This window comes from Lissotriton vulgaris, chromosome 8 (assembly GCF_964263255.1).
Source record: "Lissotriton vulgaris chromosome 8, aLisVul1.2, whole genome shotgun sequence".
Taxonomy (NCBI): Eukaryota; Metazoa; Chordata; class Amphibia; order Caudata; family Salamandridae; genus Lissotriton; species Lissotriton vulgaris.
In genome coordinates, this window is record NC_141696.1 from 1,192,709,011 (window position 1) to 1,192,736,862 (window position 27,852).

Sequence of the window (27,852 nt, forward strand, 5' to 3'; positions counted from 1 at the left end):
CCCAAACCTAAGGACATCCTCCAGCATGCCACAGTTTGCAGGAAATCCCTCGCCCTTCCCCTAGAACGTAGTTCAATCAATTACAACGAGAGGAAATACTCTGAGTATTTTGGAACTGTAAAGATGCATTTTTATTCAGCATAATCCATAACCTGCAATACCCTCACTCTTCGTTTGGGTGAATAATAAAACGATGTAGCTGAACGGTTCAAGGTTGGGATTATTCAAGATACATAGAAGCAAAGGTTTCTTATTAATGGAGTTCTGGATAACAGGCAATGTTAGGCATTCTGGAAATAGCTCCCATCCCACAGCTGTCTCCATTCAAATGGAATGTGTCCCTTTCTACTGTCTGCTTCCATTTTAAGCTTGTCCATCGAAATTCCACCACAGAAGCAAATGTATCCTGTATTAATGCAGCACGGCAGACTTGTGTATGTGTAAAAATAATCTCACCTTCTGAAAATGATATGTCACTTTCTTGTCCAAAGCCCATGGATCCATCTGACAACCACAGCGCCTTCTTCGACAGCAGGAACAGTTGAGTATTCAAGCTGAACTCGGCAGCCACTGGGTCACTCACCTACAAGAAGCACTTCAGATGTACTCATGGAGTTATATCAACAGTAAGAGCAAGACTGCAGTATGATGCCAAGCAGGAACAGGCCCTTCCTAAAGCAAACCTCCCCTATTGGCTCAATCGCAGTGTCAATCGTTCCTCAGAGTACACCCTCCTTCACTGCACTGCTCTGCACGGTGTACAAGATGGCACATACATATGTAAACAACTGGGTACTGCATGCACAGCACTGCTCTCCCAACCCTCTACTGGTATGAGTCCGGTATAACGCTGCACACCTCAAGGAAAATGCACAGTGGTGTAACATAGACCCCCGCAGCCACTGCAGTGGCGTAACGAACCTTGAGGGGGCCCCCCTGCAGAGTACATGAAGGGGCCCCCTTCAGACTCAATCTAGAGCTCCCCAGCAGAAGTACGGTGCTGATGGGGCCCCCTCGAGGGTGAGGGCCCCCACGCACTGCGGGGGCTGCAGGGGCCTGGGTTACGCCCCTGAGCCCCTGCGGTGTGGGGGGCCTGAGCTGCAGAGAGGGGCTCTCAACACAGTACCCTGGCCTGAGAGATCCTGTTTGAGTCTGCGGGGGTGTGGAGGCCTCCGTGCAACTTGCAGCCCCCCCTCATGTTCTGTTATGCCACTACACATGCAGGGTGGCATTGTCTCACTCAGAAGCACCTGAGGGTAGTGTACAATGCAGGACCATTCCAGAGTCTTGTTCCCTCAGCTTTGCCTTCTGATGCCAACAGAATGGCACCAAAATAGGTGCCCCCTTACTTAGGGCTTATTGGTTAAGGCATGCAATGACCTACTGAGAATTCTTACACAGATTCTGACACTCCAACATTGATACATGGTCGTAACGTCAACAGGTGTTTTTACCTTTTCACAGCCTATACTACTACCGTCACCTTGAATTGTGGTTGGTCTAAGAATTGTTTCAATAAATGGGAGGTTTGTATTGTTTTGCAAACAAGTTGTTTTGCTAAACTAAACACAAGGCCCACTTCATCGAGTAAAGGTTGCATGTTAAAAAGGTAGAATTCAATCAAATAAAATGTGAAATACATATTATCACTACATTATCACTACATTAGGACTCCTTCGTATACTCATAAATGGATTTGTGAATTGGCCCTCAGTTGTCTAACGCTCTGTTACTAAAAGGTCAAAGAGGAAATATTCCTTTCTCTATTAAAATTCCTACAATATTCCGATTGTAGATGCTTTGTTGGCAGCTCACGAAAGCATTTAAGAGTACAGGAAGTAGTACTACCTCACGTAGACGAACATGTGTTTGCGAATTGGTCCCAGAGATTTCAAGAGGAATAAATGCTTCACAATTTACCAATAAGAGAAACAAGGGTCACTATCGAGCTTCTGTGTAATAAAGTCCTATATCCTCGGATAACGTTGTATTTCTGAGAGGACAGCATCACTTGGTAAGTCTTGAAAGGTAAACAGACCATTACAATTCTTCAGTTGTGACTTAGGTACCTGTTGAAAGCGGATATCAAGGTCGAACGTGATTGGTTCTCTGGGATTGCAGACCACGGGCAGGTTGTACTCTTGATAAGGGGCCGTGGAGCAGGGTATCAACTTCACGGTGTACGTCCCAGAATAATCCCTCACCTGGGGAAAAAAGGAGAAAACATGTTTACCTCACTGAAACGCTACCATTTAGCAGTCAGACTGGTAGGAAGAAGTTCAATGGCATGGAGAAAAACAACTGTAATATAAAAATCAATCAATCAATTATTCAGCGGTTTATAAAGCGCGTCAATCACCCGTGAGGGTCTCAAGGCGGTTGGGGGGGGGGGGAGGGGGTGGCAGCTCCGGATCAGTCGAAGAGCAACAATCTGTTGCAAGCAATAAAGAACGGTTCCCTCACAGGGAAAGGAAGCACTGCAACAGCAAATTACCCATCAGTGCTGTGATCATGTCCTGAATAGACCACTGCAACAGAAACTCACCCATCCTTGTAGTGCACATGTCCTGACTGGACTCAGCAACAGCAAATCACCCATCCTTGCAGTGCTCATGACCTGCCTGGACTACAGATACAGCTAATCACCCATGAGTGCTGTGCTCATGTTCTGCCTGGACTACTGCAACAGCAAATCACCCATCAGTGCTGTGCTCATGTCCTGCCTGGACTACTGCAACGGCAAATCACCCATCAGTGCTGTGCTCATGTCCTGCCTGGACTACTGCAACGGCAAATCAGCCATCAGTGCTGTTCTCATGTCCTGCCTGGACTACTGCAACGGCAAATCACCTATCAGTGCTGTGCTCATGTCCTGCCTGGACTACTGCAACAGCAAATCACCCATCAGTGCTGTGCTCATGTCCTGCCTGGATTACTGCACCAGCAAATCACCCGTCAGTGCTGTGCTCAAGTCCTTACTGGACTACTGCAACAGAAAAAAACCTATCTTTCCTGTGCTCATGTCCTGCCTGGACTCCTGCAACAGAAAATCACTGATCGGTGCTATGCTCACCACGTCCTGCCTGGACTACTGCAACAGCAAATCACCCATCAGTGCTGTGCTCATGTCCTGCCTGGACTACTGCAACAGCAAATCACCCATCAGTGCTGTGCTCATGTCCTGCCTGGACTACTGCAAGAGAAAATCACCCACCCTTCCTGTGCTCATGTCCTGCCCGGACTACTGCAACAGAAAATCACCTGCTGTTCTCATGTCCTGCCTGGACAAATGCTGCAGAAAATCACCCATCCTTGCTGTGCTCATCTCCTGCTGGACAACTGCAACAGAACATCACACATCCTTGCTGTAGGCATGTCCTGTCTAGTCTACTGCAGCAGAAAATCGCCCATCCTTCCTGTGCTCATGTCCTGCCTGAACTACTGCAACAGAAAATCAACCATCCTTGTTGGGCTCAAGCCCTGCCTGAGCTATGGCAACAGAAAATCACCCATCCTTGCTGTGCTCATGTCATGCCCAGAGTACTGCAACAGAAAATCACTCTTTCTTTCTGTGCTCATAGCTCCTGCCTAGACTACTGCAACAATATATATATATATATATATATATATATATATATATATATATATATATATAGATAGATAGATAGATAGATAGATAGATAGATAGATAGATAGATAGATAGATAGATAGATAGATAGATAGATAGATAGATAGATAGATAGATATATGAACAGAACATCCAGCTCCCACAAAGGCAAACTCCATGGAAGAAGGCACAGGCACGAAGTGGTTTCAGGATTCGGCATCAATTTAATAAATCATGTCGACTTCAATCCCAGGTACAAGAGACGTGTTTCAGCCTACACGGAGGCCTTTCTCAATCTGGTTTGGCGCCATTAATTAAGCACATTATATAACCCTTCCCACTGGACCTCAACATCGACATAGAAAGCGCATTCTTGTGTGACCAATCGTAACAAAATCGGCTGAAATCCGGCCTGACAAAGAGCTCTGTCGCACCCCCAGGGGGCCGGCCGAGCACTTTGCCAGGGCCGGTTTTGATTCTCAGTCCGGCCCTGATTCAAACCAACATATTGGAATTCAACACAACATGGGTCCAAGACTTATAGTTCAGTCTGAATTAATCTTTTTTGTTTTATTTATATTTCTCAACACATTGATTTCTGATTTTAACGTTCTTATGGCTCAACAAAAATTGGTCTACGCGTTTCGAACTCTTACTTGCTGTGGAGTTCTCATCAGGACCCAAGACCAATTTTTGTTGAGCCATAAGAACGTAAAAATCAAAAATATAGCTCCAAATTTTTGAAAGTAGATAATACTATTGTTTAATTCGTTTCTAGGGTATTTTGTAAAAATTGTAAAAAGTCAAACCAAAAATGAACTGTAAATAAATAATTGCTGCTGTGAATGTAAGAGTGATGCAGAATAAGGCAACACAGTGGCTTGTGCTACTATGTCTTATTCCATATCTATGAGGCAATCCAGGGTGACTTTGTACCGCATCATAGGCATGGTTGAGACACTTGTGCCACCGGAGCGTAAAAAAGTGATGCTCTGGTGATGCAAGCATCTCATAAATAAGCACCAAAATATTCTGTAGGTTATTTTAGGTCCTTCACCATCAACTACCTGCATATAAAATAATGGGCAGGGTAAAACGATACATTCAATGAAAGTATTCCGAAAATAACAGCTTTTTAGGAGTCGCTCGGCTCCATTATTATTTGTTTCCTTCTGCGATGAAAGAAGACTTTTCATGTATTTCTTTCTTATGGCTGTAGGTGGCACTGTTTGACAGCAAATTCCTTGTGCTCTCGCAAAAGCTTCACAAGGCAAGTTACGTAAGAACATTACTAATTCTAGTTAGGCAAATAATTTGAGCCTCTATGGGCCTGATCCTCAAGTAAGTTTATATGTGTATATCTACTCACGTGTAAAACCTACTCCTATGCCTAGGCGTTATGCTTCACTTGTTTGCTATTCGCCATTTCAGAATGGAGATTTTCACCTAGATGTAGACTAAGGGTGACAATATTAAATACCTCAAATGAGAGGGTTTAGCCTCCTACAGCTGTATTTATGGGTGTAAAGATACCTTAGTAATTTCCATCTGTTTATGTAGCTCTCTTTATAGAGAAATTTAATAAAGTTTAGTATTAAAATAAAAATATATATATAATATAGATTAAATGCGAAACGCAAATTAATTTTAACCTAGGTCTATTGTCAGAAAAATGTGCACCACACCATATCCTAAAACTAACTTTGTAGGAAGATTTAAATCCATTTAAATATATGTACTGTTTTTAAATAGTATTCTTTGAATACATTACATTTAAAAGTCACCACCCTCACAACTGTTTTTATTTGTATTTACGTTGTAATAAACATTGTTTTAAGTTATGTTTTTAATAATTTTTATGGATTTTTATACTTTTTTATACTAAGCTAAAAATGAAATTTAAATAGTATTAAATGTAAAAGCATTATTAATGTATTGTAAAATGAACTGTATGTACTATTACAATTTTTAAAAAGAAAATGTATCATTATTATAATTAACTTTAAAATGCTACATATAAATGTGTGTATACGTAAATATAATATATAAATATAATTAAATAAAATATAAAATTAATTAAGAATGTTAATATATGTACATTCATAGAATATGAATTTGTGTTTTTGCCCCCTCCACTGTTTTCTATAAGAAGCCTGTTTTTTCACTATTAGGATTTAGTAGAATTAGAAGTGTATTTTTACAACATCAATTGTCTTACTCTAATTTGGGTGCGAGTTTTGTATTAATTAGCATGTTGGTCACAAAGCCGCTCCTTACATTTATTTTTTTACCCACCCTGCCACTAAGACACATATTTATTTCCACGTTTTACCACCACCCTCTCTTATCCCCTCCCACATTTACTACTAAAACGTATACCTAAGTGTGTGGAGATGTCTGCCACCTGGGCAGAGCTCCCGCACAGAAAAGACAGGAGAGTCAGAGGTGAAGTTCTCCGGCGGTGGGTTTCTGATTTGAATTTTGTTGTGCCTCAGGCGGCACTAGTGGACTACTTCACATACTCCAAAATGCATTTTGTGAATCGGGCCCTTTAACCCCATGGATGCCTATGAGGAGCCCAGCTCGACATGAGGCACAGTGGAGCATAAAGGCCGCGCCACTCCCCCGCGCGGCGAATTCCACACCCGTTCTATTGGAGTGGGCGGAGTCATGACGAGTCCAGCTCATCATGAGTCCAGCTCCACTGGGCAGCATGACGAGCTGGACTCGTCATGAGCACCGCGGTGCCGTGCGCGCCCCCCCCTCTCCCCGCTGCAAAGGGGTTAATTAAATGTGCTGAATAGAACTCTTGGGCTAAAGAAAAAGTCTATTAACTTCCTAAGGCAGTGGGGTAACGAAACTTGATGGAGCCCCCCTGCAAAGTACATGGAGCCCCCCCTCTTGGACCAACACCCACCACTTTGGTCCCAGACTCAGTCAGTGTTCAGTGCTGAGAGCCCCCCTGAAGCTCAACCACCCCCCCCCCACCTTGCACCGCTGCGGGGCTATTGTTACGCCACTGTCCTGATGCCTTGCATTTCAAACAAACCAGGGAGCAAGACTGAATTCCCATGTACCTCCATGGATAATTCCTTTTCAAAACATACTGGATTTTCACTGTTTATCAGTGGATAGCATGACAATGCGGGGTCAGATGTCAACATCTTTATCTTTTCTATGTTTCGGTGGAGCAGGTCTGGGCGGCGAAATTCATTTGTGATTTTAATTGAACTGAAATGTGAACTGGTGCTACAGCTTAAAACCGCAAAATAAGGAGAGAATTCTAGGAAGACAAATAACTTGACGGGTCAGACCGGCAGATAAAAGCTCTGTTTTCAATACTTTTTTTAATGGAGTCAATATTTTGACAGCCAAGTTAATAGAGAAGAGGAGTCTCATACCTTGTAGCAAAAAAAGAAAGAGAGAACCCTCTTTTCAGGTCTGGCCCATGTGAGTCGAGGTACTGGCAAGATGCCACGAGATGAGGAGTGCAAAAAGTGCACCCTACAATGTTCCTGAAGTTTCTGCTAAAGAAACTGCGGTCCAGACTAACTGGAAGCTTAAAATATGATTCAAATGATGGCGGCTGCAGTGGCATTTAACACCTTAGCTGCAGTGCTGAACGTTCCATTGCGCAGGTGCAGCTGAAACGTCCAACGGCTGACGGCAGCACTCCCGAGGTAGTGGTGCCCTCGGCCGTTGGACTGGGCGCAGCACTTATGAGGTTAAGTAGTGAACAATGTGGGGAAGGGCAGCCCAGGGAAAAGAATTACAAAAATAATGCTTACCTGCTTTCTGCAGCATCGCTGCTCTTTTGGACTCTTCTCCTTGATTCCCGACATGCCACAAGGTCCCCTATGCCAATCCAGACGCTGCTCTCACGCTGGTATCAGCCAGCATGAGAGCAGTGCTGTGACTGGTGTGAGCGCCCTAGTTAGGCGCTGACCAAGGGACTATCACCCTCTGCTTGTTCTCCACCTGGCTGTAAAGCACAGCTTGGGTGGAGAGATTGAAGTGCGCATGAAGGTTTGGCTGGCCTTAGCTCTAAAGCACAGCTCGGGTGGAGATATCGAAGTGCGCATGAAGATTTGGCCAGCCTTAGACGTTGGGTCAAATCGTCATGCACACTTGAAGCAGTGCCACCACTCCTCCTTCCTGCGGCTTTGTAAACGTGTCGGAATGGATGGCCCCACCCTGGGCTCAGCTTCAGGAAGTAAACGAGGAAAAATAAAATGATAATAACTTTTGATAAGCAGAGGACACATGTCAGCAATCTGTAAGGTTGGGGGTACTACCAGGCCCTGGGGGACAGTACAGAGTACTGTTCATGGTGTCCCTGAGGTATGCCTCAGAGGTTAGACAGAACAGACATCAGAGAAAAGTGAGCCGCCTTGACAACAAATATCGAGCAGTCCAACAAAAAGTAAAAGTCCAAGGAGGGAGACCCATGTAGCAATTCTGACAAAAACACTGGTCCAATTCCTCGAGAGTCTCATTTATTGCTGCAAAAAAGACTTTCTCTTTCCTGTGAGGGGGGAAAAACAACCTTAAGTTGTGTCTGAGACCAACAGGTTGACCACGTGTTCCTGTGGCTGTTAAACAGCAGACAACGCGCAGCTTTGTGGAAGATGGTGCTACTGGCTTCAGGTGTACAGTCAGCAACCCTGCTGGGGCTAGGATGCGACTTTTCAATTATAGCATCACCATTGTTTCCTTGCAGGTTTGGGTATGATTTTTTTTACCTCAAGAAAGCAATGCTACAACTCAATATGGTAGCAGCCAACAGGTGTCTGCTGTGTTACGACACCACCGAGGCACAGGAGTCTGAAGCGCAACCTGATGCTTGTGTCCTCCTAAAGTCGCTACTGTGTTCTTGAGTGTACAGGTATGCCAGTAAAACCGATTTATCTAGCAACATAAATCCAGGCGGCTCATACTATCCACTGTCATGTCAGCATCAGATCAGGCTTTAACAAATCTGGTTGAGTACATGTAGCTTTTTTCAGCAAAGTTCTACAATTATAAAGTTATTGGAAAAACACAATGTCTGCATGTCTGGAGTAAATCATTAGACTTAGATCTTGGCTGTTCACACTCAATTCCTGCTATGTACTTTGGTCCTGATTCTCAAAGGTAAACTTACACTTCTGTGTAAGTTTATGTTTTCCTCTTCCATGACCAGCTCATAGACTGTCAGGTTGACGTCATGTTTCTTTCTGAGACTTGGCTGGACGAGGAGTCGGCGCCAGAGATCTTAGAGGCATTACCTAGGGGCTATGCGATCACCAGAATAGATAGAGTGTCCGGCATGGGGGTGGAGTAGCAATCATTTTCAAACATCACATCCTATGCACTCTGGAGTCTATCGATATTGCCGATAGTGAGGCAGGGATCTTTACAATTAAGGCGGACCTGAACTATATTGAAAACGGGATTCGGATCTTTAGACCTCCTGGCCACACTAATCACTTTTCATCTAGCTTGATGGACTACCTTACTTTAACCGGCACTACAGTATGAGAAACATTTAGTGCTGGGTGACCTTAATCTGCATTTTGATGATGCTTGTTGTATGTCGGCGAGCGAACTTCGTCGGGAAATGGCCACTCTACAACTTAGGCTAATATCAGACTCCCCTACCCATCTTAGAGGCCATCTACTGGACCCCCTTTTTGCAAATCGGGAAGACATAGCAGTCTATCCCCCTCTCCCTGTTATATGGACAGACCACTTCTTGGTCCCTTTTGTTATGACCCTGCCAAGACCAAAGACTCAAGAGATCGTAGAAACTTGGATAGGCGGATCACGGAGGCCCTAGACAGCACTGCCCCCTGGTCACGGAAAATGCCGGGTCGAGCACCGAAATCTGCTCCTTGGTACTCGGACGCCTTGAGAATGGCGAAAACAGCTTGCAAACACCTGGAAAGGCGCTGGAGGAAAACATTTTCTGACCAGGGGAGGAGGGAGTACAAAGAGGGACTGAAGAGCTATCATGGGCTCATTAGAAGAGCAAAGACAGTATACTATTTGGAGAGAATTGGATCGGCTGGCAATTCTACTTGTGAACTGTTTAGGGTTTATAAGGAGATATCCTCCTTAGCTACGTCAGCTGCTCTGGCTGGGGGCTCAGAAGAGCTAGGCAACCGTGTGGCAGACTTTTTTCTAGACAAAGTTGAGAAAATATACTCCACCTTCCCTGACTCCGCCCGAGTAGGAGAGAAGGGGGCGGAGGAGACAGAGCATGCCAATGAGGGTGAAGGGTTGAGGAGTTTTACCATGCCCTCCCCAGAACAGCTAATTTAAATCTGTAGCGGTATAAAGTCGGGTTCTCCTAGAGACCCGGCACCCCCCCAAAAGGCTGAGCGGGAGCTTGGATATCCTGGAGCCATATATTAGACACCTGGTGGAGACCTCTTTTAGGACATGTACAGTACCAGGATGTTGGAAGGAAGCTGTGGTCCTGCCATTCCCCAAGAAACCTCATATTGGCCCAGATCAACTGGATAATCTTCGCCCCATCTGTCTCTTGCCGTATTTCGCCAAGGTCGCGGAGAAGGTGGTAAATATGCAGCTGACGGGACATATTGGGAAATTTAATCTCCTGCATCCCACTCAGTCGGGAATCCGAGCTCGCTACTCGACTGAATCAGCTTTGCTTTTTGCCACTGAAACCATCAGGCAATATGTGGATGCAGGTCAGACGGAGGCCTTGATCCTGTTGGCTTTAAGTTCCACCTTCGACACTGTGGCCCATCACACTTTGATGCAGTGTTTGAAGAAAGGAGGGGTGTCGGACAGCGCCCTAAGCTGGATGAAATCTTTTCATTCTGGGCGCAGCTTCCAGGTGAGGCAGGGTGCCCATTACTCCAAAGTCACCAAAGTCATCAAGCTTTGACAGGGGGTTCCGCAGGGATCGACCCTGAGCCCAACCCTGTTCAAACTCTGCGTGGCTCCTCTAGCAGAGATTGCTGATGGGTTTGGGATCAGGGTCATGTCCTACGCCGACGACACACAGCTGGTGGTCTCCCTTACACAGGCACCGGATATGGCTGCCTCCAACTTCGTAGCATGCCTGCAAGAACTGGCTGCATAGATGGCCAAGAACTGCCTGAAGTTGAATGGCAATAAGACCGAGGTGCTTGTGGTGGGGAGAGCACTGTCAGTAAGGTCTTCTGCTTTGTGGCCCCAGAGTCTGGGGACTACACCCATTCCCTGCAAAGAATCTAGGGGTATGGTTAGACACAAAGCTTTCCTTTGAATACCAAACCAAACAGGTGGCAGGCGCCTGTTTTGGAGTCTTGAAGGTCCTTCACAAAACCCTGGATATGCTGCCTATGGCAGCTAGGAAGAACATGGTCCATGCCCTGGTGACATCGAGCCTGGATTATGGTAATATTCTCTATCTGGGTGCGACGACTAAATGTGTGCTCAGACTCCAGGGGGTGCAGAACGCTGCAGCGCGCTTGATTCTGATGCGCCCGAGGAAGGCCTCTGCGAAGGCAGCACGGGCTGCACTCCACTGGCTGCCGATAAGGGAAAGAGTTTGAGTTTGAGTTTAAAAAGTTTTGTAGAGCGCTCGTACACCTAGCGGTTTCTTGGCGCTACCTGGCTACTGCTACTCAGGGGGCAGGAAGGTTGGGGAGTGTGACCATTTAAGATGGGAAGGATTGGGTAAAGAGAAAGGTCTTACGGCCTTTAGGGAACAAAGGGTACTGGGTGCAAGATCTCAGGGAGGTTGGGAGGGAATTCCAAAAAACTGGGCCAGTGGTCGAGAACTTGGAGCCCCCCCACTTCTTCCGTTTGAAACGGGGGACCACAAGGAGGTGGTGGGAAGAAGATCGGAGATCTCTCGATGGAGTGTAGTTTTGAATGGCTGAGTTGATGAAGGAAGGGGCAGAGCCTGTCCGGGCTTTAAAGATGGTACAGCCCAGCTTGAATAAGGCACGCTGCCGGACAGGGAGCCAATGCAGGGAGAGGAGGAGAGGTGTTACGTGATATGATTTTGGTAAGTTAAAAACCAGCCGAGCGGCTTGGTTTTGGACCAATTGCAGACGCCTCATGAGGTAGTCGGGCATGCCATGATAGAGGGCATTGCCGTAATCTAGGCGAGATGTTACCATGGCCAGAAGTATTAGCTTGAGCGCATCGGAGGAGAAGAATCGTGAGACTCTGCGTATTGTCCTGAGGGAGAGGAAGGCTGAAGATACCACGGCAGAGACTTGAGAGTGTAGGGAAAGTTGGTTGTTAAGTTTGAACCCAAGAGTTTTAACGGAAGATACAGGAGTAGGTGGGGAACCTAGGGAAGGGGGCCAAAAAGAAGGGGACCAGGGACTGGAGCAACCACCTGTCAACACCAACTCTGTTTTATCGGGATTGAGTTTCAGGTGGTTGAAATTCATCCAGTCCTGGATGAATGTCATGATGAACTGAAAATTAGATATTGAGTCAGGGGAGGAAGAGAGGGAAAAGATGAGCTGGAGATCGTCTGCGTAGTTGTACACAGAGACCTCCAGTTGCTGTAAAGCAAAAATAAGGGGGGCAATCGAAAAGGTTAAATAAGAGGGGGGACAAAGAGGATCCTTGGGGAACCCCACACTGGATGGGTCGAAATTCAGCTGAGTACTCACCCAGGCGAACTGCCTGAGTCCGACCGCTCAAGAAGGAGGATAGCCATAGCAGGGCTGTCCCTCCGATTCCCGCCGCCTCGACACGTGAATGTAAGATGGTATGGTCCACCGTGTCGAATACGGCGGAAAGATCCAAAAGGATCAGGGCCTGAGGTTGATTAGTGTCCATTCCTTGTCGCAGGCTGTCCAGAACAGATATTATTACGGACTCAGTTGAATGAGCAGGGCGGAAACCGGCCTGTCTCGGGGCCAAAACACCATGTCTTTCCACACACTCACTCAGGGTTTTTACTACATGACGTTCCAATACTTTTGCCAAGAAAGGCAGAAGAGAGATGGGGCGGTAATTGGCTGGATCCGAAGGATCCGCCCCTGTTTTTTTTAGGATCGGAACGATCACTGCCGACTTTAATGCTGGGGTGACAATACCCTGGGACAGCAAACTATTGAGAAGGGTTAGGGGCGGTGAGGGTCAGTGAGAGTAGATCTGCTTCAAAATATGAGCAGGACAAGGATCCAGCGGGGAGCCGGATTTAACCAGCGGGAGGATGGAGGAAAGTGAATCGGTCGTGAGGGACGGAATTGAGTCGAGATGTGCTGCAGCTGGTGGGCAGCAGGGGTCAGTGAAGGCCGGGGAAGGCAGGGGGATTTTGGCTTTAATCTTACTGATTTTGTCTAGAAAGAAGGAATTGAGGGAATCGCATAGTGGTTGTGAAGGGGAAGGTTTGAGTGAGGCTCTGTCAGAGTAAGCGAGATCTTGGACGATGGAGAATATTTCTCTTGGCCGGTTTTTGGATGAAAAGTAGGCTTTTTTGGTTTCCAGTATGGATTTCTTGTATTGTACAAGAAGATCAGTGTAACGGGTTTTGGAAACAGGACAATAGTTCCGTCTCCACTGTTGTTCCGCTTGGCAGAGATTAAGTTTTTGGGTCTTCAGATCGTCCGAAAACCAACGGTTAGCATCTTTGGGCATTTGGACGAAATGCGCCTTAAAGGGGCGATGGTGTCGCAGCCTGCTCCCAGCCAGCTGCTGATAGCTTCTGCTTGTCCAGAGGAGGGCAGCCCAGTAAGGTCGGGGCTGGAAGAGGAGAGGGTGGTAGATAGGGCCTCGACATCAACGCGGTTCCATGATCGTGCCCAGACAGTTCTCGCAGGAGTGGGTTTAGGTAATGAAAAGGGGGATAGAGAGAAGGCGATCAGAGAATGATCTGACCAAAGGCAAGGGGAAATGGATAGTGAGGTGACCGGGCAATCACGGTGCCAAATTTGGTCAAGGATGTGTCCCAGCCTATGCGTGGGGGCGTTAACGACTGAGGTGAAGTTGAGCGACTGAAGGGAGTCTGAAAACTCTTTGGAGGTAGCACATTCCGCCGGGTCGGAGGGCCAGAAGTTAAAGTCTCCCAAGACTATAATGGAAGAATGGTTGACTACCAGAGTCGCCATTAGGTCTTGGAAGCTGGGGAGAAACGTCTGAGGGGGTGACGGGGGTCGATAAATAAGAACGCACGTAAGTGGGGGGGTAAGAGAAGTTGAACGCACAACTAAACAGTCTGATGTTCCCATGAAAGAGTCCTGTATAAGTCACTGTGCGTATGTCATCGAATCATGCAGGGGACTGCTCCTTCTTATCTGTTTGAGCTACTCACCCCCTATGCCTCTCCACACCAGTTGAGATCAGGTGGGGTGGGTTTGGTGTGCGTACCTGCTATCAAGAGAGCTAGGATGGGGGGACGCTCTTTTCGCCTACTGGCTGCCCGGGACTGCAACGCACTCCCCGTGTGTCTCCAGATGGAGGACCGGGAGAGCTGTTTTAGGAAGAATTAAAAAACTTATCTTTTCACCCGGGATAGTTAGTGAGGGACGCTCCGGGTGTGGAAATCTGTGCAGTTGCACCGCAGCGCGGGGACACACTGGCCGAGTGTAACCATGCGCTTTATAAATGTACCTATTATTATTATTATTCACAAAGGTATTTTACTAGTAGTATCTTTACGACTGCAGAGTCTCCGAACATAAGATATGACTGTCCTATCGTTTTATGTGCACAGACTCTGCAGTCGTAAAGATACAAGTAAAATATCTTTGTGGATAGCAAACAATCGTAAACTTACACAAAAATTTAAGTTTAACCTTGGTGAATTAGGCCCATTGTTCTTTTATTGCTATATGGTGTTTCTTCTGTGATTCTTTTGTTTATATGCCTGCTTTCTATATTTGCTGCTTCACTACTTGACTAGGAAATCTTCGCTGCAGGGTTAGATCACTTTTGTATTAGCTATAAAGCCAGTTATCCAAGTGACAATTTTCTTCAAGGACTGTAGCCCTAGTCTGTTTCTACAAATCAGGATTAGCTATGCTCTCTCTCTTTTTTTAAAAAAAAGAAGCAGTGTATCCCAAGTTGGCTTTTTCCTTCAGAGTAATGGCCCAAGGGACGAAGTTCCCTCCCTTGTACCTCTATGGAAGTCTGACTAGTGACATCTTCGATCAGTGCACAGCCATCTTGACCTTTTTGGTATTAGTTTTAAAAGGAAATGGAGAATGGGCCAACTAAGGGTAATCACCTCACACATATAGTTGAAGTATACATTCAATCAACCAATCAATCAGAGGTTCTTGTAGAGCCTGGCTTGTCACCCTGGAGGGGGGGGGGGGTCTCTAGGTGCTGGGTGTAGGTGCGAGCCTCGTTCAGAGGGTTGGTGGTTGAAGAGCCAAGTCTTGAACTGTTTCCTGAAGTCCTTCACGGATGGGGGTGTGTGAAGGTGGAGGTCATTCCAGGATTTTCCGGCAAGGTAGGAAAAGGAGCGACCTCCGCGGCTGCTGCAAAGGATGCGAGAGATGTGGGCCAAGGAGAGGGTCAATTCACTATTGAAGAAAGTGTAACATGCTCCATGCAAAACTCAGATCAAAAATGCAGACTATTTCAGTGGTAATCTAGTCTATTGAAGCTAAGATACAGGCCATGTCCAAAAGAGAGCTTGGGGTAGAAAGTTCCCAAGAGAAAGTGGTAGCAGGGTTATGAACCTCACAGATCAGTGAGATTGACTTGCATCCCTCATCGAGGGTGCTGTAATATTTTAAGAGGTGTCTGGAGACAAATATGATGAAGACGGACCCCAAGGTGAAGGTGATGGACTATCGACAAACAAAGGGGCTATGTGCTCAGAGTGTTAGGGGCTCCTCCTGAGATTCCAGATGATAGACTGCAGAGAGAGATGGAAGACCTACTTAGACCTCTCAGTGACCACAAAGGTGAAGGTGGTAGCCAATTGTTGAGTGAATATATAGACTTCTTGGGAAGGGAGCACTGCCTAATGAGGGAAGTGGATGTACTATATTGATTGCGCTGAAAATTGTGAAAACTTAAGGTGATTCTTTGCTCTTTGATTGAACAGTGTGCTTTTGTTTTCATACATAAAAGTCACCGTTGGCTTAAAAATTAGAGAACTGAATGGTCTTAACATCTAAGTCTTCCTCGCAGTTCTACTTTGCTCATAGATGGATAACCGGAGAAATAAATAGTCGTTTGAACAGGCTGAGGCTGCTGGTATTCCACCAGAATATCAACTATAAAATATTGTGGGATCCAAATATTCAGGACCAAAATAAAAGGATTGTTTATTCATATAGGTAAGATTATGTTTAATTTACTTAACTCCACCCTATTTGTACCTTGACAATATATATCACTCTTCATATATATATCTTTATAATGTGAAGTTAAGAATGGTAAATCTGTACTTAACTATAAGCACTTATCTTCTTGATATTTGCCTCCTCAATATTTGTTTCCTCAACATTTTGTCATCAAAACAGTGTGCTTAGGCATGTCATCTAACAGTGAAGTGTTCAGAGTGATCACATATGGGCTGTTAGTAATTGAGTTTTTTTATCCTTTCTATTGAATTGCCTTCATGCTAGGGAGATAGTGGTGAGTGGTTGAATGGTTAAAGGAGTGGATGTCACCTGTTGGCATCAGTTCTCTGGGAAGAGGGAGTAATTTGCTGGACACTCAGTCTTTGAGTGGTTACAGCTTTTTTCCAGTTTGATGTCTTTGTTCCTGTGTTCTCTCGCTAGTTCCATTTGGAAATTTAGCCATCAGGATGTCAGATCTCCTGATCCGCACCACTTGCTGCAGGTCTTTCTGACTCTGCCACGGTCACTGTTGCCTCGTGCCCCGCCTTGTGCTTGCCAGTGTTATTCAGTGAATGTGCCGTCTGTTAGCTTTTTTCTGTTTGCCAGTTCATTTTAGCCTTACTTTCCCACTTACTTTTACAGTTGTTGCCTTGTGTCCTGCCTTATGTTTGCCTGTTTTTTCCTGTGTTAATCAGTTATTGTGCTGCTTGTTAGCTGTTTCTGTTTTGCTCAGCTAATTTGGCCTTACTTGCTTTCTTGCCCAATTTTTCTGTTTGCCAAGTTAATTTGCTGCCTTACTTGCTCCCTTACTGTTATTTGTCTTTCTGCCATCGTGTCGCGCTGGTTACAGGAGCTTCTTGCTTCTTTCCTGCCCGCTTACTCTCCCGCCCCCCTCCCAGGCCCTAATTTGAAGAGGCTGCAGCACAGCCGCACCCAGCAGAAGTGTCACATGTGCACAGAAGGTGCACCAAAGGTGCACCCATCCCTGTCTGGACCGCACCCAGTGGCAGGAACCCTGGCAATCTGGCCACCCACAGATTCTACTCCACTGAACTACGAGCCCTGGACCACGGATGCCGCAACAACAACTGCTGCTTCGCATCTTCTCATTCAACGGTGGGACCCTTCACCTGCTGCCACTGTCGCTCCATCTGCAACTCAGGACCTCCAGCCCTCACGGAAACCATCAGCACAGCTGCACCATCAACCAGGACTAGCCCAGAACTACTCCACTGCCTCCTGCTCAACACCCGATCACTCTGCAAACACACCACAGAAATCTGGGACACCCTGACGTTCTCTTAATCACAGAGGCCTGGCTCAACTCTGCTTCCACTCCTGACATCGCCACCCCATACTCCCTGCGCTTACAAGATGAGACACGGGGACCATACCAACAAACACGGAGGTAGAATCACCATCATCTAAAAAGAAACATACTGTTGCAACAGCACCAAAGACGACACTAAACTGAAAATGGAACACCTCAACTTCTAACACCAAACTCGTGGCAGAATGACCATCAGAGGCACCCTCACCTACAGACTGCCAGGACCATTCCCCGGCTTCTGCAATGCAATTCCCAAATTAATCGCCCCACTTGCCATCCACTCCTAGCACTACATCTAGCTTGGGGACTTAAACTTCCACCTTGTTGACCTTGAAGACACAAACATTGCCAATCTCCTGGAAAGTATGAGCAACATCGGCCTCACTCAACTGGTCACCAATACCAATCACTGTTCGAGACACACACTTGACCAGATCTTCACTGCCAGTGACAGAGTCAAGTACAGTCATGTCACCGAACTCACCTGGGCCTACCACACCATCATCCACTTCACCATCACTGGATCCCCATGCAAAACCACAAAGCCTCCCAGTTTCTCCAACAGCAGCTGGATCAAAGTGACAGAGATCCAATGGATGACCACCCTCAACACGACCCAACCCGACTCTGCAACCAACCTGGAATAGGCTGCCAAGAACTTCTCTGTCGGGATCACCAACTGCACCAACAAAGTCGCCCCCATCAAAGTCAAGACCATGAGACCCACCAAAAAAGCCAGCAGGTATATGCCAAAACTCAGGACTATGAAGCGCAACTGCAAACATCTAGAAAGACAATGGCATACAAGCAAAGACCTCACAGACCGAGCCACCTTTTAGTCAGCCCTCAACATAAACCTCCAACTCCTGAAGGATATGAAAAGAGATGCCCTGGGGGACCGCATCAAAGCCAGCTCTTTCCACAGCAAAGAACTCTTTAACACTGTCAGAGACTTCTCCTGCCCGTCAGCTGCTGAGAACACGATCACCCCTTCCCAGGAATTCTGCAACAGCCACATGGGCTACTTCCACAACAAGATACCCACCATCTCCAGAAACTTCAAACCTTAACACAACGTCCTCAACAGGCTCCTCACTCCACCTGATACCACTCACAACCACCCACTCACCGCATGGAAACAGCTCCACAGCCATCATGAACTCCATCCACTCTGGATCACTCATTGACCTCGGCCCCCAACACGTCTTCAACCTCGGGCGCAAGGAAATCAGCGGCGAAATCACCTCTATTCTCAACGCGTCCATCACCACAGCTACCTTTCCAGATCAACGGAAAGAAGCAGAAGTCAGACCTCTCCTCAAGAAACCCTCTGCAAACCCCAGCATACTCAATAACTACCGCCCCATCTCTCTGCTCCCATTCCCCACCAAAGTCCTCAAGAAGGCCAACAACCACCTTCTCACCGAACACCTGGGGAGCAACAACATGCTGAACAGCTCCCAAACCGGCTTCCATCCCAACCACAGCACCGAGACCACCATGATCGCTGCCATCAGCGACATCAGAACCCTTCTCAACCGGCGAGAGACAGTGGCTCTGATCCTAATAGATCTCTCAGCAGTGTCCGACACTGTATCCCAAGCACACCCTTATCAAGAGACTCTGCCACACCAGGACCCAGGAAGATGCCTCTAACCGATCATATCCATCCGTTCACAATAAGATGAATCCAGAGAATCCGCCTACCTACCTTCACTTTGGAATCCATGAGCATCATGTGTGGCATCCCTCAAGTCTCATCCCTCAACCCCACCCTGTTCAAAACATACATGACACCCCTGCCCAACATCGTCAGAACCATCAGCCTCAACATCATATTCCATGCCAACGACACCCAGCTCAGCCTCTCACTCTCAGAAGACCCCTCCAACTCTAGGACTAAGGGTGGGCGTAGTATGCGTAGTGGGGCTACGCGGAGCTACGCGAAGTGGGCATAAAACTACGCCCACTCACGCACTCCGCATAGCCCCACTACGCACCGCCCGCCCGCCTCCCTCCCGCCCTCTTCTAAATACCTCATTAAAGCTTAATATTATACAAAAGTAAATTAAAACCACTTACCTGGTCAGCGGCGTCCAGGGGCTCCCTCTTCTCTTTCGCCGCCGCGTCTTCGATCCCAATGTGCATGCGCGGGCTCCCGCGCATGCGCATTTCTCAAATTCTGGGGGGTGCACATGGGGGTACCTATGGTACCCCCCCTGCATTTCAATGTACAACGTGGCAGGCACCGCGCTGTGCCTGTCACGTTGTGCATTGAAATGCATGACGGTCATTTTTAGCATTGCGCCCGCCGCAATGTTAAACATCCTAATGTGCCCCTTAGTGAGTCTGTTATTGATGCCTATTTCCAATGTGTAAAGCACAGATTTAAATCCTGGTAGAGGCACTCAGCTTTCCATCCTTGCAAGGTTGATAAACCATCCTGAGTTAGGGAGGCCTTAGAATATGTTTTGCCCCGGGCTCTGACAAAGCTTGTGACAGAACTGCAGCCACTTACGATCCCCCTCATCATCAACTAGAGAACTAAAATTGGGTCTGTGACTTAGAGGACTAACGCATCCACTCCAGGGATCTGTTTGACCTCATGGTCACAGGTTAAAATTCTTGCAGGTTCACTCAGCCTTTCACCCTTCTGAAGTCAATAAAACAAGTATCACTGATAGGGTGACAATAAATACCTGTTATTTCAGAGCCAAGAAATCCGAGACATGGGTGAACCTGCGCTTGACAAAAGCATGTTATGGTAAAAGTGATGACAGCTAGATTTAAAATGCATTTCTGTTCTAAGATATCACAGACACCCAGGAACTCCATAGAGCATGTTTGGGAGATGTATACAGCTTTAATATGAACAATGTTGTATGTTTTCTCTATTGGAGCCAGTGGCTGCTGGTGGGGGCACTCGTTTTTGGGGACTGACACTTATTTCACCTCATCAGACCTTTCTGAGAACACGAGAGTGAAAAAGAAACAAAGGGAAAAGGAGGAGGACGTGAAAGGTGGAAACCCCATTACAAATGGAGAAAGCAGGAAACTGCAGGAGTCCGATAAAGGGGCAGGGGGTGTCTAGTAATGGATTTAAGAGCCCCGCGGTGCACTGAAGACAACACAACCTTGGCATTTGGTGCGCTGATATTTAATAGCACCTGCCGCGGGCTTCCGAGGTGAGTTTAGGGTTCGGCACTCATTAGTGTACAAACTAGGCACTGGGCCTGCTACTCAATGGGTGACATTGCACAGCACAGCACATCTCAGGCGTTGCTCAGCAAAATGCTACGCATTGTGTTAACTATGGAATGATGAAGGCCCGCGTTTACTAGGAGATCTCAAACCTGGTTACACACACCATTGCATCACGCACACGAACCCACTGAACTACCTAAATATACCTAAATAGCTTGTAACACAAATGCTTTCTTATGTAGTTCTGCACTTATGTGACATTGGAATCCAGAGGAAATTGTTATTACAAAGAAACAGCTTTTGCCTTTTTTACCTGAGCGCCGAGAGACCTAATGGTGTATGTGCGCTTTATAAACTCCTTATAACATGTTTGTTCACATATCACGTCATGGTACCGTTTTTAAAATATGTACGAAAACCTTAACTTTTAACAATAACAAGAATAAAAAACCTGCAAACTTTTGCAGCTTTATAAAAAAAATATTCAGGAAGCATCGGTTTCACGGACCATTTCCCGGTATGTGTAAACATTAGGATGTGAACAAGTAGCCGAGGCTGACACGCTTGGGAGGCCGCTCTGAGGCCCTCTCCAGAGCGCCATTTTAACACCTTTCATCGGCCGAATACTCGAGACCACGGACACCTGTCCGCCTCCATTACAGTCCACATGCTGCCGACGATCACATAACGTCAACATCTAATATTTTCGGACTGTACAGGGAAACAGCCCTTGCTGCGGGCGCTCGGAGTTGAAAGGTCACCTCGTCACGCACGCGACAGCTGAGCCTGTTAACACAACACTGGAGCGCGCGGAAGCGGAGCAGCCACCGAGAGGATCAAAGCTGATAATAAAAGTGAGACATATTTTTCGGGCAAGGGCACTCCGCGTTGGAAAATATCAGAATGCCACTGCTTGCAGACCACCTTAGAACCCGAACAACATATAAATCTAGCACCGTTGTTTTACATCTACATTTAGAGAAAATGTACCATAATTAAAATTATCATAAAATTCCAAGAGTGCTTCCGGAAAACCGAGATCACATTTTAATGGCGAACAAAGGCACGAGTGACAATGTTTAGTAAAAGTGTACACGCAAAGGCTATTTCCGCCTTTCCATGCTCTCCAACTCATTCTGAGGATGGCTGTGGCCTATTTCCACTCTGGACAGGGATTTACACATGCCCTTGGCAGGTTTACACCTCTGAAAATATCCAACATGTGATCGATGCTCTAGAAAGGTATGTAAATAAACAAAAACGTACGAGTTTGTGGGTGTTTACCACATTTTCAAGACATTCATTCCCTTTAACATGCAGGGTCCACCCATGGGACCAGATTTAATTTATCCGCCACTTAATGTTACACAATATGTGAGTAAATCAATTCATGAATATACATTCAGATTCTGTGAATTTCAAAAGTGGGTCTTCATTGTAAATGATGCTTATTCTGCCCTTGAGCCCTCGGTGTTTGGCTGCGTGTATGGTAATTGACAAGTGGCAGACCCTCTTTTTGCCCCAATGATACACTTAACTTGCAAGCAAGCATACACGAATGGACTTAATACTTTTAGAGAATTCAGGACCACCGCTCATATAAGGAAACACTGAGGTCTCTTAGTTTACCGCAAAGTCGGAAACAAAGCTCCACTGCTGCATGGGTTGGTTGTAGGTCGGTTCACTGCGCACCAGGCTGAGGGTAAAGGTGAGCCCAGGATGGTCAACACACATGATCATCGAACTCAGGGAGGTGGCTGAAAAACAGAACATACACTCATTCATTTGATTTACTTCGGTCTTCCTAGGCTGGAAATATCAATCCTACACACATGTCCAACAAGGAACCTGAATAGTTTGGCAAGAGACTTTCTGAATATTGCTTTTAGTGCAAAAAGTTGATCAGGTATATGGGTATTCTTTTAAGTATTAGACAGAAAAAATAAACAACAAATCGCATAATTTCATAAACATAATTATGACATACTGGTGAACATGTGTGTGGCCTTATACCAACACAACTGATTTGGAACAAGTGTACTAATATACACAGATTGACACATTTATTACTGCGGTGCAAAGATGTTACTAACAAAGCAGAACATAACTGAGGTGAGAAAATAATGATTTACACCTTTAGTTGAGGGAAGAGGAAAGGAGCATCATGACCCACTCAAGGCTTCTCATCTCATGAATCATGGCCATCCCCCACACAGAAATGAAAATAAATAGCATATTACACCTTGCTCACCTACACATATGCTATGTATTTTCAGTTGCAGAGATAATGTAACAAATAAGACGTTATTTTGGGAAAGTTTAACCACCAGTTTTTACACAATACAATCAAATCTTTACTCGAAAGAATGATTAAAATACCATAACAGATTATAACCATATAAGATATCTTCCATATGAACAAATAGGCCACGTGCAAGAATATTTTTTTTACCACACCAGTGTTGTTCTGAATTGGGGTGAATAGCTTGACCCTCAAGGAAACACTGAGCACTAGAATGAAGGCCATGGTGAGCTACATTTCCACATTTAGCTGGAGTAGCCCACCTCTATAATTGCACCCGCAGAATGGGCGGATAATAGCCTGTTTTATCCCGTGAGTTGAAATTACATATCACCACCTTTCAAATACCTTCACTCAACGTCTACCAATAAGAATTCAGAAAATGTGCGGCCTCCTATTGCAAAGTAAATTCCGTGGTAGTCGAGAGACTCAACAATGATGTTTAAAATGTTGCCTTCGAATTGGAAATGTAAAATATGCCATTTGCAGGAAATAAGTATGAAAGATGTAAGCAAAAAAAAGTTATGTGATTAATGGCTTCTAACAATGGCAAAAGAGATTTTCCAGATCATCTCCACCTGTGTTTAAACACTTCCCCCCAAAAAAAATCCTTCACCTGCCTTCCCATTGTAGAGGTAGGCGCTACCCTTGGACAATACCATTTTTGAGGAGCATATCTACAGAGCAACGTGCTGAGTGACTACGCTGCACAATACTTTCAGGGGCTTATTTATAATAAGCCTCTTGCGCAGCTGGTGTGTCACTTTTTGTTACACTCCGGTGGTGCGGGAGCCTGGTGCGGGAGCCTGCTCCATATTTACCACCCAGCACTAAGCACTTTTTTTGGTTTAATGCTGCCTTGTAGATATCGTTCCCTTTAACGTAGTTTTCTGCGTTAATTCGGCATGCACTGGGTGTTGCTGGGGGCATTCCCAGCAACATCCATGTTTTTTTGACAGGGCCCCAGATTTACAAGAAATCGTAACTCTGAGGCAGCGCCAAAAAATTACGCTGATCCAACGAGGAAAAATATCTTCATTTCTCCTCGTTTTTCCTTCTTCTATGTGTGCTTCATTCTGCAGCACACATAGTGTAAAATGCCTTTTGTGATTGCTTTTGTACAGGAAGGTTTCTCTTCCGGCACAAAAACAATCATCCCCTCAAAGCAGGCAGCCTTGCAAAGGTGTCTGCATTGGCGCACAGCAGCCCATCGAACACTAGCGCAGAGGAAAAGGACAGGAATACACAGCATCTGATAGATACAGTGCTTTCCTGCCATTTTCTTTTGCCGTAGGGCAGTGCGGCAGGAAGGCCTGTGTTGCTCTCCTACAACAAAAACTCATAAAAGAGGCCCTCAAGGTTTTGAATTACACTGAAGTAAACAAGCCTTAGACCGCTAAATTAACCAAGAGGCAATACAGTCATATTGTAACTCCACCTGCACCTTGATACTGTGGTAAGTAATACAGAGGATTCAGGGAAATATAACTGTGCTTTTAGTTTTTTGATAAGGTTTGAAATGACTTAAACGCACTATAGGGACCAAGGCCCATACCATGAAGGTGATCATAAAAATTGTGTTTGTCTGGGTTTATTAATACTGTGAGGAGACACACAGACACACACACTCTCTATCTTTCTCTCTCTCTCTCTATCTCTCTCTATCTCTCTCGGATGGTGTTCTACATGCTGCACAGAAGCACTGCAACATGTTGTCAGGTGGGCGGAGCCTAATGAGGGTCTATAAAGCTACATTATGCTAGACGTTCCCAAGCCTCAAGAGATATGGAATCCACAACACCCACTTCCTGCCATGCTTATACTTTTGAATTTAGCGTTAAAGTTACATTTTGCTGTTGGTACCATGTACAATTTATTTTCCACTCAAATATATTACACTGTGTTGGACAGTTCAAAACTGTAGTGTTATGGGGTTAACACTGCAATACGAAACATGCTTCTAGCTCTGTGATAATACTGGGAGTGTGGCCCAGCACCCTGCAAAATGAGTGCACGAGAGAAAAGATCTGCACATTTGCAGGAAATTTAATATAACTGTGAATATTTCAACATTAGCCATATCAGTTTGAGAACCCTACCAAGTGTAGCATCTTTCCCAGTCCTGGAGTATGCAAATAGATTATGCCACACATGGGAGCTGCAGTTGAGTATATCTTTATTCTCCAGTGCTCATTCACGCACTGCACATCACGTCATACTTCCCAGAACCACAGCCTAACACTTCCGGGCACATATCAAGTATTTCCTGTTCAGAGTCCACCCAGAACCACCAGGGTCCTAGTACGCAAAGCATCAATAAGATAAACTTAGAAAAAGTCTCTGAGGCAGTCCAAGATTGCCAAGCAGCGGATGAAGCAGCACATGCCCTAGATAGAACGCTTGGGGTGGCTACAAGGTTTGGCAAACAATGGGACCTGGGATAGCTAAAGAGAGGAGTACAGAGTGAGGTGAAGCAGGATGCCTTGCTTAAAAATCAGTAACTGAGCTCCCATTGAGCCCAAATAACATATGTGTACTTTTCTCTCTTTTTTTTCTGCATACTGCTAATTGGGGGTTGAAGTCTACTTTACTCCTGAGGCCCTCAAGAGGCAAGGGGACCTCATTACCCCACCATCAGTGAGCCAAGAGTCGCATTTGCAGAGTGGTGGAAAAAGAGGCGAGGCCTCCAACCACCTACTCTCAGCAATCCAGATTTGTGGGGCTTACTGGAGGTAGCAGGTGGGTAGTTGGCCCGAAGGACCCTCACCAACAAAAGGCACTTCCTCCTCCATCCAAGAACGTGGCAGAAGGCGCATTTGCAGAGTAGTGAAAAAAGGGGGTGGGCCACGTCAAATTGTCACTTTTACATTTTTTTTCTTCATTATCGGAAGGGGGGCTGTGTGCCCCCCCCCCCCTTTTGTTTACCCTTTTAGGACCCGGGGATCCCAGTCCCCAATTTTTTGGGGAGTAATAAAATGGGACGGAGGCTGATTTCTTACCCATGGACCGCATCCCCCAGGGCTGGCCCTTTGGTATTTTTTGTTTTTGAAATAGGAGGGGAGCTGTGTGGCCCCCCTCCACAGGCCAAATTTCAGCCCTGGGGACCCCATCCCCCGGGGCCCAACCTTTAAAAAATATATATTTTTAAGGGGTGGGGGTCATGTGGGCCCCCTTTCCTTGGCCAGGTTTTTTATGGAGGGGGCCACACAGACCCCTCCTGAGGCTGATATAGCTCTGGGACCCCATCCCTCGGTGCATGGCCATATCCTTCATTTATTTACAAAATTGGTTGGCGTGGCCAAAGTGGTCCCCCTACCTGGATCAATTTGGCCCTGTGGGTCCATCTCCCGGGCCATGGCCACGTCCTTGGTGACCGCCTCCTGCGGAAGCCGGCATTGCTTTTGGGCAGAGGGGAGCTGCAAACATGCAGGTCCCTCCACCCAAAAGCAATTCTGCTTCTCTTCATGGAAGCAAGAGCATTTTTCTTGCTCTCTCTTCCATGAAGAGAAGTTGAGTTTGCTGTGGCATGGCGGGAGCAGTGCTCCCGCCATGCCATAGCAAATCGCGGTGTCCCGGTGTTGGGCACCCCGCGACATTGCTGGAGCAGGCTCTGGGGGGTGGTGGTCCCCAGGGCCATTTACGGCTCCATGAGTGGGGCCGCAAGACCCCCCTCCAACAATTCTAAAGCGCGGTGGTCCCTGCACTGCGAGAGGGCCACGTGGCTCCCCACATTTAACTAAATTAGCCTCGGGGAGGTGGCAATCCCTGGTGCTTTGTGGGGGGAGCAGGACCCCCCCCCCACGCCTTTATTTAAATAATAAAGCCCCGGGAGTTGGCGGTCTCCGGGGCTGCAGGAGGCCAGCGTGGCCCCCCTGCAATTAATGAACGTAGCCCCGGGGAGGTAGCAGTCCCCGGGGCTGCTGGAGGGCCTGTGGCCCCCCACATTTAACAAAATTTGCCCCAGGGAGGTGGCTGCGCCCGGGGCTGCATGGGGTGCAGGAGCCCCCCTTGCCTTTCTTTAAAAAATAAACCCCCAGGCAGGTGGTGGTCCCCGGGGTTGTGGGGGGCCTGCATGGCCCCTGCAATTATGAACATAGCCCTGTGGGAGGTAGCGGTCCCCTGGACTGCTGGGGGCCCCATGGCCCCCCACATTTAACACAATTAGCACCAGGGAGGTGGTGGTACCCGGGGCCATGGGCCACCACATGCATTTTGATCATTGCCCTAGGGACCTAGCCCACACAGGGGCCTAATTAAACAAAGCGCAAGAGCCTGAGCTCCATTTTGTTTTCTTTTTTGGCCGGATTCGCTGACCCAATGAGTATCCTGCTGAAATAAAAGTGTTTTCTGGCCCTAGGGGTCACTGTGGGACTTCCTGAGCAGGCCTAGGGCGTCAAAGGGTTTCTACCCTGACTCCTTTTATTGATTTTTTATGTTTTTAACCTTGTTGCTTGTGATTTGGTTCAACCGAGTCACAAGATGGCTGCCAACACTTCCTGGTTTGAAGTGTTGGCCTCCACTCAGATCTCAGACATGAGATCGGAAGGGTTCGCGGATCCTCCGCGGCCATATTTGTATATCTGAGAAATTTTTACATTTTTCAAGAACTACTGAAAGGATTTAAACCATTTAACAAAAAGAGTGCACTCTGGAACAAGAGCTACCTTTCTGCCAAATTTGGTGCAATTCCTTTCAGCAGTTCGGGCTGTACTGAGTCAACAGTTTCCTATGGAAATTAACATGGAGAAAAAGCGTTTTGGGACCCACTATTCTTCTCAGCCCCAGCTTGCCGGACAGCCCCGAAGTTTTCAAGACAGCAGCTAAAGTGAGTGGGTCATTCGTTTTGAAAATTTTGCGAAGATTCATCAAACGGAGCCAAAGATATTTGCAAAAGAAAAAATGCTTTTTGAAAAAAGGTCCTAACTATAACTACCTACTGGTGACTGCCAGTAGGAAAAAAAACAAAAAACACACATATATATATATATATATATATATATATATATATATATATATATATATATATATATATATATATATATATATATATATATATATATATATATATATATATATATATATATATATTCACTGAAAAAACCATAGGTTATAGACCATATATAGTTAGGAATTCGCATTTACAAAACC

General features: G+C 46.2%; 1 protein-coding gene across 1 annotated transcript in view; it reads right to left on the reverse strand.

Annotated features, from left to right (window-relative positions):
* The window catches only part of FREM2 (FRAS1 related extracellular matrix 2), a 639,092-nt gene that overhangs the window by 11,015 nt on the left and 600,225 nt on the right, over positions 1-27,852 (reverse strand). Inside the window, exons 19-21 of the mRNA XM_086935067.1 lie at positions 22,032-22,159; positions 2,070-2,204; positions 457-583 (exon numbers count right to left, since the gene is read on the reverse strand). Of these exons, the coding sequence (XP_086791193.1) occupies positions 457-583; positions 2,070-2,204; positions 22,032-22,159 (390 nt within the window). The remainder of the gene's footprint in view (positions 1-456; positions 584-2,069; positions 2,205-22,031; positions 22,160-27,852) is intronic.